General features: G+C 36.7%; 1 protein-coding gene across 1 annotated transcript; it reads left to right on the top strand.

The window, feature by feature from the left end:
* The first annotated feature begins 7,371 nt into the window (after positions 1-7,371).
* On the top strand, positions 7,372-10,322 carry LOC148873435 (probably inactive leucine-rich repeat receptor-like protein kinase At5g48380). The gene is made up of 3 exons (XM_088963795.1): positions 7,372-7,637; positions 7,977-9,008; positions 9,120-10,322. The coding sequence occupies exons 2-3, from the start codon at positions 8,142-8,144 to the stop codon at positions 10,143-10,145; spliced, it is 1,893 nt and encodes a 630-aa protein (XP_088819921.1). The 5' UTR covers positions 7,372-7,637; positions 7,977-8,141; the 3' UTR covers positions 10,146-10,322.
* The last annotated feature ends 2,431 nt before the right edge of the window (positions 10,323-12,753 follow it).

Genomic DNA, 12,753 nt, shown 5'->3' with positions numbered 1-12,753 from the left:
CTTGCAACCAAATACCCATAGGTGATCACATGAGACATCTCTCCTTGCCCACACCTTTTTTGGCACATCTCTACAAAAACAATTGAAAGAGATAAGTTAATTAAATAACAAGCAATACACAGTGTCTCTCCCCAAAAATATTTTAGCAATTTAGCATGTGAAAGCATATGCCATAAGTTGTAGAGTCTTGGGAACTAACTAATCATGCCAAATACCATGGTTTTTGCAATATTCCTCAAATGGACCAATGTATTCACCTCCATTGTCTATACGAATGCATTTGAGAAGTTTCCCTATTTTTCTTTCAACTTTAGCATGGAAATGTTTGAATATATCCAAAACTTCAATTTTATGTTTTATGGTATATGCCCATACTTTTCTAAATGCATCATCAATGAATGTAACAAATTACGAGGCACCACCATGAGACATTGTTTTCATGTCACATACATCGGAATGAACCAATTCTAAAACATTTTGCTTTTTATGAGAATGATTTCTTTGAAAAGAAATTATGGTGTTTACCAACAAAACAATGAACACATGAATCTAAGTGTGTATCTTTCAAGCTCAAGAGGAATTATTTCTTGGAAAGAATTTGAAGTTTTTTCTCTCTCATGGGACCAAGCCGCTTATGCCATAAGTTGGAGTCTTTTTCTATAACATTCAGCTACCCCTTGCATTATTGAGCTTTCATTCTGTAAAGAGTACAACATCTTTGCCCATTTGGCACTACAAGAAATCCTTTGGTGATTTCGATTTTTCTTCACCAAAATTGTAGTTGCAGCCTTCTTCATCTAATTTTCCTACAAAAATTAAGTTGAAGCAAAGATACGTGCCTTACATCCTTGATAACTAATTTACAACCAACATCTGTCTCTATTTGTACATCACCTATCCCCCACAATTTTTTATGTGTAGTTGTTACCCGTTTTTACAACACCAAAAACACCTGATTTGTAAGTAGCAAAGAATTCCTTGTGTGGAGTAGCATGGTATGACGTACCAGTGTCAATAATCCAATATGTGTCTTGGCATGTAAGGCTAAAACAAGACTCTTCACATCCAGCAAAAATCATAACCTCACCATCTGAAACAATTGCAGTTGTCTCCTTTCCTTCTTTCTTTACACATTTTCTTTCTTTTTGTCACTTTTTAATTTTCTACATTTTTTCTTAAAGTGTCCCAACTTATTGCAATAATGGCAAGTGATATCTTTTCTTGACTTGGATTTACCTCTAGACTTGTCACAATTATATGGACCTCGACTTTGACTTCTACCTCAACTTTCTATAAGAAGTGCATCTAATTTACTAGTTTCCAGTGATTTCCTTCTAATTTTCTCATTGAGCAAACTGCTTTTTACTATACTCATTGTGACTTTTCCTTCGGGTGCAAAGTTGCTAAGAGACATCACAAGCATCTCCTAACTTTCCAACAATGAACTCAGTAGCAGTAAAGTTTGGAGCTCATCATCCAATACCATTTTCATTGAAGCCAACTAATTTATAACATCTTACATCTGGTTCAAGTGTTCGGTAATGGACGAACCCTCCTTGTACTTCAAATTTACGAGCTTTTTATTAAAAAAAGCCTTATTGTCGATGGTTTCTCTTCTCATACAACTCTTCCAACTTATTCCAAAGAGGAACCGTTGGACTTTCATTTGCCATAAGATGATAAATACTATCATCTAACCATTATCGAATGCATGCAACGGCTTTCAAGTCAAGAATTTCTTATTGGTCACTTGACATATCCTTGGGATTGCCTTGTTTACCTTTCAATGGTGACTAGAAGTCTTTGGAGAGCAACGTATCTTTCATCTTTGATTTCCAAAGAGACAAATTTCTTCCATTCAATGAAATCATGCTAACTGAATTTCCTTCCATGATTTGCACAAGAACCAAGCTTTGATACCACTTTGTTGGGAATGATCCCTATGTTTTTTCCTTGTGCAAATCAAATAGATTTTAACAATAAATAGTAGATATGCAGTAATGAAATAAACAGTCAAAAACAAAGCAAGCAACAGTAGTAAACACCAAGATTTATGTGAAAAAAACCCTCAATGTGAGGGTAAAAACCACGTGATTGTAATTCAAATCATCCACTATCAACAATGAAAATGAGATACAATGTTTTTTCTATCTAGTCACAGTTAGATGATGAACATTAAAAAGGTTCTTGGATTCCAACCACAAAGACATCAACAAAATGGATAGCAAATAAGATGTTTTTCATCAAGAGTAGAAGCACAACAAAGAAGCAAGAAGAGACGCAGATTTGTCTTCTTCGTTTCAGTCTTTGTAAATCTTCTTCTTCCCCAAAACCTTCTTCTCAAAACCCTTTTTCTTTTCTCTAATTATTTTTCTTAGAGAGTTGTTAGAGTGAATCAATAGTAAGTGAACTATCCCAATTCGTTGGGCAACAAAAGACGTATTGGCTTTCACGGCAAGCCAAAAAGTACAAAAGACCATTTTCCTTGATTTCCCTTTTTGTCATTTTCCACTTTTTCTTTATTTTATCTTTATTCATTTGTGGGTCCCACCTCATGAGGAGGGCAACCCAACACCTCCTCCGGTCTCTAATGAGGAGAAATTGGAGGAATTTCAATTCACAGAACTGTGTTCGGCTATAGAACTCACTCTCGATTCTGTAGTGAAGATATATTCACAGTCATGAGCAGCCCCAACTATTTCCTTCCAAGGTAGAACAAGTCACAGCAAAAAACAATGGGTTCCGGTAATTCTTGAGATTGCCATTTATTACATTATAGTTAAATATTACATTTTTAAAGGTCAGGTGCTTGAAGTTTTACTCATGTCATTGTGAGAAAGCATGGTTCCCTAACCAAGTATAGAGCAAAAGTTCAAGCGGTTGGACATGAATGTTATTTGGCTATTCTTGTTGTTCAAAGTGAAGAACTTTGGGAGGGAATGAATTGTTTGGAGCTTGGAGATATTCCATTTTTACAGGAAGCTATGGTTGTTGTTGGATACCCACAAGGTTTGGTTTTTAATTTTATTTGAACGAGAGAATATGAATTCATTAATGACCTATTTGAAGTCCATCTGTATTGGAATTATATTGCTATTGTTTATGTTTTAGAATATAAGTTCACCATCTATAATTGATCCATTCCCATTTGTTAAATGAAATATGAATGAGGTCATTCTTGATTTCAAGAAATAAATTCATTTCCATTTTCTTCTTTCTCAGCAATGAGTACATTTCAAGTGATGATTGATGAAGGCGTGAGTTCAAGTCAAACTCAAGCAATTTGGGAAGGATTTATTAGCAATTTAATTTTCATTATTTATATAAAAAATACAGCAAAAAGAATTCAAAGTTTTTATCCAGTGTTTTCTCAGAAAACAAATAGAGGAAAATGAATTTTGATTATACTGTTTGTTGGGAAACAAACACTAGATGCAAAACTGGAAAAAAAAATACATTCCTTTCTCATCCCACCTTTTCTTGACTACCAAATGGACCATTAATTGAAATAGATTCAAACTGTATAGCCATTATATTGGGGTTCAAATAGACAATACATACGTTGATTAGGGTTTCCAACAAAAATATCACTACATGGGGTAAAATGGAGAAAGGGGAGTTCAGGATGGCATACCTGAAATTCATCATCCGTACGTTGGACTTGGAGAAGAAGGTTGATGTATGAATTCGGCTAATGCAAATGAAGAAGAAGGAAGAAAGAAAGAAGAGGAGGAAAACATAACAAAGAAGAAGAGAAAAAAGGATTACCAAATAAGGAAAGAAGAAGATGAATGAATGAATGAAAGAAACAAGGAAAGAACATACACAAGATGAAGGTGTGTGGGTGTGGGGGGGGGGGGTCTAGGGTTACCATTGGTGCTTGGGTTTCATAGTTTGAGATTCAATAGTGAGTGTCATTTCGCTCAAAAAGCTAAAAGGCCAAAGCCTAAAGGTTTGGTTTTTTTATTTTTTTTTTTCTGACTTCGGGATTTTGGCCCTTAAGTAACTGGCTTTTTGGACTTTGGTTTCTAGACATTACCAAATAAACAAAGCAAACTTTTGGAAGCAAAAAAGTCTGAAAGTAGAAGCTTATCCAAACAGCGCCTTAGACACTTAAGCACCTAATAAAAAGAATATACAAACATAACCAACTTAACTAAAGCCTAAAGAGTAAATTTCTGAAACCTCCCCTAAAGTTTTGGACCATTGTTAAAACCTCGCCCTAATTGCAATCACCTACCCTGAAATTTATGACACATTTGCAAGTTAAACCCCCTCTGTTAGAATCCTCTAAAAAGAGGCATGAAAATATCCAAAATACCCACACAATTGCTATTGAGGCAAGTTTATATAGAAAAAAAAAACAATACAAGCTTTAAGAATATTAAAAAAAAAGTGAGAATTTAAAGTTGCTGTGCGATTGATATCAAGGGCAATTTTGGAAAATAATTCAATTTCATAAAATAAATTGGAAGGGTTTGGAGCAACGATTCATATGTAGAGAAATTTTGAAAAATAAACATTCTGATCAAAAGTAATTGTATGGGTATTTTGGACACTTTCATGCCTCTAAAAAATTCCAACAGGGGGGTCTTATTACAACTATGTCTGAAAGTTCAGGGGAGGTGATTGCAATTAATAAACTTGAGGGGAGGTTTCAACAACAACCAGAAACTTCAAGCAACATAGTTTAACTTAGGGGGTGGGCAAATGGGTAGGTTCTACCCGGAACTGAATGGAACTGACCTTGAACCGGCCTTGAACCGGCCTTGAACTAACCTTTACCCAAGGGTAGGATCTGGTTTCGAATTCTTGGAACCAACCCCCACCCAGGCTTGTTCCAGGTCTAGGGGTTTATCGTACCTGAATCAGCCTTGAAACCGATTGAGTTACTTAAGTGATTTGGTCATTTGTTTACATGTTAATATTTGAATGTGTATAGTAAGTAATGCAAAATGTAATATTTAAAAAATTTAAATTTAAATAAGTTTTGAACCATATAATGATAGTCTACATATTAACTTACTCAATTTAATTAATAAAGATAATATGAGTTTTAAACTACATATATCATATGTATTGAAAATTAATAAAGATAATATAAGTCTACATATGTATTGAAAATCAAACTATATATATACCGCACGAGTAGACCCTGGAAGTAACCCCGGAACCAACAAGGCCAGAACCAACTTTGGAACTGACCTTCACAGGGTAGGTTCCGTTCCAAAAACTTGGAACTAACCCCTATAGGGTAGGTTTCAGGTTCTACCATGGAATCGAACCAAACCAACCCATGCTCCACCTTAGTTTAACCAAAGAGGAAATTTTAGAAATGTATTCCTGACAAATGGAATCATATCAGTGTCAATGTTACAAGAGTACAAAGTTGAATTCAAACTAAAATTGAACCAACAAAGTAGCAGGTAATAGGGTTGCAAATTGTATTCATTTGTAATTTGATCCACTTAAATGTCATTCGGTAGCACTGAATCGACTGTCGAATGCTGAAATTGCACCTTTGAATCAACAGTCTGAACACCGAAAAGAGTTGTGAATTTTTTCATAGTTGTCTCCGAGCGCTTTTGGAGGTAACAGATAAAAATTCATTCACAATCATGCCCCTTATAAAGTTGGATCAAATATGAATCCATCCCTTTCCAATCCAATATAATCTAATTTTATATGATTAAAAAATACATACACTTTAAAAAAGTAATCAACATGAAAAATATTCATTTAAAGTTTATCTCAGTGTTTTTGAACCATCACTGACCCGGACGGTCAGACTGTTCAGCCAGAAAACCATATAGGCAATCGGTTCTGTTTCACCTTTACTCGTTTTTTGGTTCAAAACTACTGACTTGGTCAGCAATCTATTGATTCAAGCAGTCGAATCAAGGTTTTTAAAACTGACCCGGAGACCGAACCGGTCGGGGGTCCAGTTCTCGGGTCGAATGGTTAGCCCATTCTAACAAAAAAATAAAAATGGTCAAAACCGTTGAATGGTTCGAATGATTTGACCGCTTAAATCAACAGTTTACTGACCAAATCAATGTTTTTTTGCAAATATCTGATTTGGGGGAAAAATGGAACCGATTCCTGGTTTTTCGGTCTGACCATCCAATTCAGTCCGGTTTTGAAAACCATGGGTCAAATAATCGACCCATTCCACCTGAACTATGGTTTTTGGCTATTTTATTTTAATTTTTTATTTCTTTTTAATTTGAAATGAACTATCTATTCAAATAGACCAATGGCCAAAGTGGTCCCGGTTCCACCTCGGTTTATCTTATTTGATTATATCTAATAACAAATTTTTTTTGAGTGTCATACATTTACTAATCCATTTTTTGCATGTAAATCTGAATTGGATGTGAATTTTCCACTCACTCCAGGTTTGTATATGTTTGTTGTAATTATGATTTGTACTAAGCAAAATTTGCATTTCTCTCTTTCATTTGCACTCATCGACATGCATCTAATGCAAAACTTTACCACCTTCCTTTGTTTGTCCTACATATAAAATGAGGACCACATTTTACTTTATACTACCTCTCGTCTCAAACCTATTTCATATAAAATGGGAACTACATCATTTTATTTCTCACAAACAAACAACACAGTCAAATCTCAAGAAAAAGCAACTCAAAATTTACATTATGATTTTACACCGGTGTAAATGAACCGCAAAACAACGGAGCCTAAGAGATACAACTACAAGTACAATAAAGTGTTGGACAAAGTATTCTCAACTAATCTTGTTGATCCAAATTCGATTCGAATCCAACAGATGAGATTTGGTTCGTGACACCCACCATGAAAAGGACCCACAGTGGAGACCAATTGCACCAGGAAAGCAACCTCAAAAAACTCAGGTGTCCGGTCGAATCGAAGGCTGCTGACACGATACCGGTCCGACGGTCTTCATATTCATAGTTCATCCTCGGTCAACCATGTAAATGGAGCTCAGACTTCACTCCTGTCTTCAGCGATAGTTTCACACTCCACGCATGAAGCATGATAAGCCTAACCCCTTCTAACCCTCTTAAATGAGTGAAAGATCAGCCTCACCGGTGGATTCATGAGTCATCAATGGAGCTTTGGACCTCTGGTCCCACAGCTAATGAAGCCACTCTCTTAGCGTGTGAACACAACACCAGAAATATTAAACACGCAGCTGTAAAATCCATTTTCTTCCACTGATTTTTATCAAAAGCGAGTCAATAATTTGTCGTTATGGTCAGTGACGGCATCACTTGGCTTGAAAATGGCATTTCGTGTTTGACCCGAACCGTCGTTTCTTCATCACAAACAGTCGAATCAGTGAAGGATAGAAGAAGAAAAACCAATCTGGAGTGGTTGTTTTATATAGTGATCTCTCTTTCTGCGTCTTTGTGGTTATTGGGTTTGGCCCCATTTTTTTACTGTTTTGCAGGCTTTGAATTTTTCAAACAAAGACTCGACTTTTGGATTTTTTTTGGGGTCTTTGCGCCCCAAAAGTCTTCGTGCTGAAGAGCGTTGTTTCGTCGTTGTCTCGACCACAACTCTGTGGGGGGGTTACTTTGGGCGTGTTCTGTTAGGTTCTGGGGGTGAGTGTTCTTGGTCTCCCCACTGTCATGGAATGGAAATTGCAGGTCAGTTTCTGAACTTAATGTGTTTGACTTAAATTATCTTTCGATTTTTTTTCCATCTGGGTCTCTTTGAATCTCCTTGGTTTTTGATGGGTGAGTGAGGGAGTTCAATTGAGTCCTCGAGTTCTTGGGGTTCGAGGAGGGGAGGGGCGTTGGGTATCTACGGTTTGGAGGTCAGAGTCTGTAATTCAGGGGTTGATGTGGTTTTTCTGATCTAGACATGTTTTAATTTTGGGTGGCTTCCGTGGATCGTTGTGATAAGGAGTCGAATTGCTTTGTTCTGATCTCTTTCTCTCTTCCTCCTTTCCCCCCTTTCTCTTTTTATGTAATCTGAATTTTCAGCGGATTTCTGTCTACAATTGATCTATATCGTGGATTGAAGACTTGTTCTTTGTATTGAATAAAGCCGTGGAGTAGTGGTTGTTGGGCTTGTTCTTCTCTTTCCAGCATTTGAATGTATTTCTACTCGTGAGAATATTTTGAAGAAAAAACAATAAGGGATTTTTGATGGATCTTTATGTGTTGATGACCATGAATATCAATGTTCTGGCTGTTCTTTGCTTTGCTTTTTTCTGGTTGTTGCTGAGTGCTAGTGTAATCCATGGTACCGAGACTGATGTTTACTGCTTGAAAACCCTAAAAGTTTCACTAGAAGACCCCTTCGGCTACTTAAACACTTCATGGAATTTCGCCAACAGTACAGAAGGATTCATATGTAAATTTACTGGGATCGATTGTTGGCACCCCGACGAGAATAGAGTCCTAAACATCCACCTCTCAGACATGGGACTCAAAGGCCAGTTCCCCAAGGGTATTGAGAACTGCACTAGCTTGACAGGTTTAGATCTTTCCAGCAACAATCTCTCTGGATCCATTCCATTGGATATCTCAAAAAGGCTCCCTTTTGTAACCACCCTTGATCTCTCCTCAAACGATTTCAGTGGTCCGATCCCAGTAAGTCTTGCGAACTGTACCTATTTGAACTCCCTTAAACTCGACGGCAACCAATTAACAGGGAGTATCCCGCTTGAATTCAGTGGGCTCAATCGGCTCAAGACATTTAGTGTCTCCAACAATCGCTTATCCGGACCTATCCCTCACTTTTCTAGCGCCAATGGTACTATTTTAGCAGATAACTTTGCGAATAATCTGGGACTCTGTGGACCTCCTTTGGATAATGAATGCATTGGAGCTCCTAAGAAATCACATGGTGCAGTTATCATCGGATCGGCAGTTGCTGGAGTGGTTGTTACACTTTTAGTCGTTTCTGTTGTTCTCTACTTCTGGATGCGCAGAGTGTCTATAAAGAAGAAGGAAGAAGACCTTGAAGGAAACAGATGGGCGAAGAATATCAAGGGAAGAAAGGGTATCAAGGTAAGCTGATTTAATCAATCCCTTCCCCAATTATTGTTTTTTCTTATTTATTTTTCCCTGTTCCTACTTTTAGCCACAAAGTTCTAAAAAAGAAAGTACTCTGTTTTCTAGGTTTCTATGTTTGAGAAGTCAGTTTCAAAAATGAGGTTGAGTGATCTCATGAAGGCTACTAACAGTTTCAGCAAAGACAACATCATTGGCTCAGGAAGAACAGGGACAATGTACAAGGCATCGCTCCCGGATGGTTCTTCACTTATGGTGAAGAGATTACAAGACACTCAACATTCAGAGAAGCAATTCATATCTGAAATGGCTACCTTGGGGAGTGTAAAGCATCGTAATTTGGTTCCGCTTTTGGGCTTCTGCATGGCAAAGAAAGAGAGGCTTCTGGTATATAAACATATGCCAAATGGGAACCTCCATGATAAATTGCATCTCGTGGAGGCTGAAGCCAAGCCCATGGAATGGCCACTAAGACTAAAGATTGGGATAGGAGCAGCCAGAGGTCTGGCATGGCTCCACCATAGCTGCAACCCCCGCATTATTCATCGAAACATAAGTTCCAAATGCATCTTATTGGATGAAGATTTTGAACCAAAAATATCCAATTTTGGACTTGCAAGGCTCATGAACCCTGTTGATACACACTTGAGTACTTTTGTGAATGGAGATTTTGGGGACTTGGGTTATGTTGCTCCTGAGTATACCCGAACACTGATGGCTACTCCTAAGGGAGATGTTTACAGCTTTGGAATTGTGCTTCTTGAGTTGGTCACAGGTGAGAGACCTACCCACGTGTCAAATGCTCCTGAAGGCTTCAAGGGGAATTTGGCTGAGTGGGTGACACATCTGTCAAGCAACTCTAATCTCCATGATGCCATTGATAAGTCTTTGGTTGGAAATGGTTTTGATGGTGAGCTCCTCCAGTTTCTTAAAGTTGCTTGTAATTGCATAGTGCCAACTGCAAAGGAGAGGCCTACTATGTTTGAAGTATACCAGCTTCTAAGAGCTATTGGGGAGAGATACAATTTCACAGTTGATGATGAGATTTTGGTGCCATCTGACTCTGGTGACGCTGACATCCCTGATGAACTTATTGTTTCTCGAAATGAAGAACCACTAAAAACCTACAGGTAAGTAAAATGTGGTACAATATGTTAACAGAAGCACTACAAGAAATCTTTAATGTTTGTACTTGAATAGAATTGTTCTATTTATAGAATTTTGGTTTTCGATTTAGCTGTTCTATGTTGGAAGCTCATCTGTGTATGTTGTATTTCCCATGTAATTGAAGAATTATCCCTTACCTCTGTATGTCTTTCTTTCTGTTTATTCAATTATAGATGGAATCTGGAATAGATAGGATTTTATTGTAGCTTTAAAATCCAACTTATTGTTTCTCAAGAAATGAGAACCAATGAAAAGTCACAAGTTAAATGCGGTTCAAGATTTTAATGGATTTACTACATTTGATCTGTAAATTATGTAGTTGTACACTTTTTGAATGGAATTCTTATTTCACTTATATTGATAAAAAAAAAATATTCTTATTTCACTTACATTTATGGATGTATATTTATTTTCTGTAACCTTTATATATTGGAAACCTGCTTGTATTTGTTATGTTTACCACTCTAAGTATCATAAATTTATCCAGTCTTCTAAGCATGTTCTATTTGGTAATACCTTTCTTTCCATTTATGTAATTTCACATGGGTGGAGTTTTTTTCTGCCTTTGGTGCTTTAAGATTGAAATCTGTATCCAAAGAATGTTTTTTCATGCCAGCAAGTTGTTACTTGCATTTCCATGTGCTATATGGTATTCATCATGTTCACCACTGTCAATTATTGGTTAAATGTTCAATGGTTCAGTATTTATGCTGTTGCCAATGTTTTACATTGACTTCATGTTCTTTAAGATGGTATGAGTGAAAACATAATGCATGGATGGATAGGGATTCGGTTATGGACTTCATTTCTATGTTTGTGATATTCAAGGTATCAATGTGAAGTTCGCAGCAAAAACCAGAACCAATTTCATGTGCCTAAACATGATTTTAGAGAATCAAACTTTGCAGCTGGAATTATTCATTGGACTTGTAGAAACCACACATAAATAAATCATAACTCCTCGTCTGGTTGGCCTTTCGTCAAATCATACCAATCTCATATTTTGAGTCTTCTGTGTTCCAAAATTACACTTCCATTCATGATTCTTATTCAATTCTCCAAGATACTCATCAATTCCTTTCAAACAATGAAGCAACTATCAGGAATTCAGGATTGACTGCTTGTTTTAGCCATAGAGTCCAGTGAGTGGATTTGGGTTTTCACCCCAGGTCTGCAGCATCTGTGTTCATTGAATTCATAATGAAAGAAAGGGTAAATAAATGGTACATATACTTTTTCATTGTTAAGAATTGGTTATCTTAATTCTGAGCCAGAACTTTGATAGGCAGAGGTCAAATTTTAGGTGACATGGCTTCTAGGAGAACAGACTACATCTTACTTAAGTTTCGATGCTCAAAAAAATCCAAACCCTAAAGACTTCGGTTTTTTCCCCTCTCCAAGTAATAGTTATCTATGTTCATACTCTTTGTATAGAACATTGATTCTGAGTGTGCCAAATTGTCCAAGCCAAGCTTTTAGTTCCCAACACCTGGAATTTCTGTCCTGTTTGTTTCCTTTTAAAATGGACTCTTATGAATTTGGCTTGAATTTTCAATTTTTTTAAACTCTGGAATAGATTCAATAGCAAATATCTGTTTGCTTCTCATATGGTTATCATTTAAACAACCCACTTCTTCAAATATTCTCAGATTGGTTGAACCTTGCCGAGGCGTTTCTCATTGGTTTTTTTCCTGGGTAACGCAACCTTGAGAAGAAGAACAAAATGGACAACTGAATTAGGGACCAAGCTCCTCAGAGAAAGATCTGAGGAGAGTAAAAATTTTGTAAAAATTAAATGATCAGGACACCCAGTAATTATTTTTTTTAGAAACCCCCATCAATCTCAGAAGGCATTCCTCCTGTTACCAGAACCTTTCCTCAATATTTGTCTCTCTGTTATTTTTAATTAAACTAAACACAGCCAGTGAATCCTGACTTTTGAGATAGTTGAAGTAAAAGAAATTGATCGAGAGAAGGGTGGGGATTTTAGGGGTGGAACAAAGTTAAACATGCATATATGTTTCATACTTGCATATATCCTTCAGTCACTCTCTTGATACGTATGACATTGCTGAGCCGAATAACCCAGTTCAGGGCTGCAAGTCAGGATTATGTCAGGTTGGCGTCAACCCTAATCCAACCAAGTTGTTAATGCCGTTCTGGTTGATTGAGATTCTTATATGTACAGCGATTTTTCACTTAATTTTACTAAGATCAGCAGATTAAGGTTCACTGACTTTAGGAGTACTAGTATGCATGCATACATAACATATTTATATAATGTTTATACATACAAATATGAAGACACGCTGGGGTGGACAAGGCCTCAACTCTAACCCGATCTGAAGTTAGGGTTCATATTTTTTAACCCTAGCCTAACCCGATATCAATTGAACCCTAATGCCCTAATCTAGTTGAAACTAAGAATTTGGAGCACATAGAGAACCACTAGAGAGTAGGATTTATAAAAAGAGTGCACATCTTGTTCTTACTTCTTACTTCTTAGTGCTGACTGTATTTCTTTCCATTTGAAATCGCAAATTTGTAAATTAAAGAGGACAGAAATTCATGTTCT

Source organism: Nelumbo lutea, chromosome 1 (assembly GCF_056320005.1).
Source record: "Nelumbo lutea isolate HS-2025 chromosome 1, American lotus-T2T, whole genome shotgun sequence".
Lineage (NCBI taxonomy): Eukaryota > Viridiplantae > Streptophyta > Magnoliopsida > Proteales > Nelumbonaceae > Nelumbo > Nelumbo lutea.
Note: the sequence above shows the minus strand (reverse complement) of the source record. Positions and strands in the feature narration are given on the sequence as shown.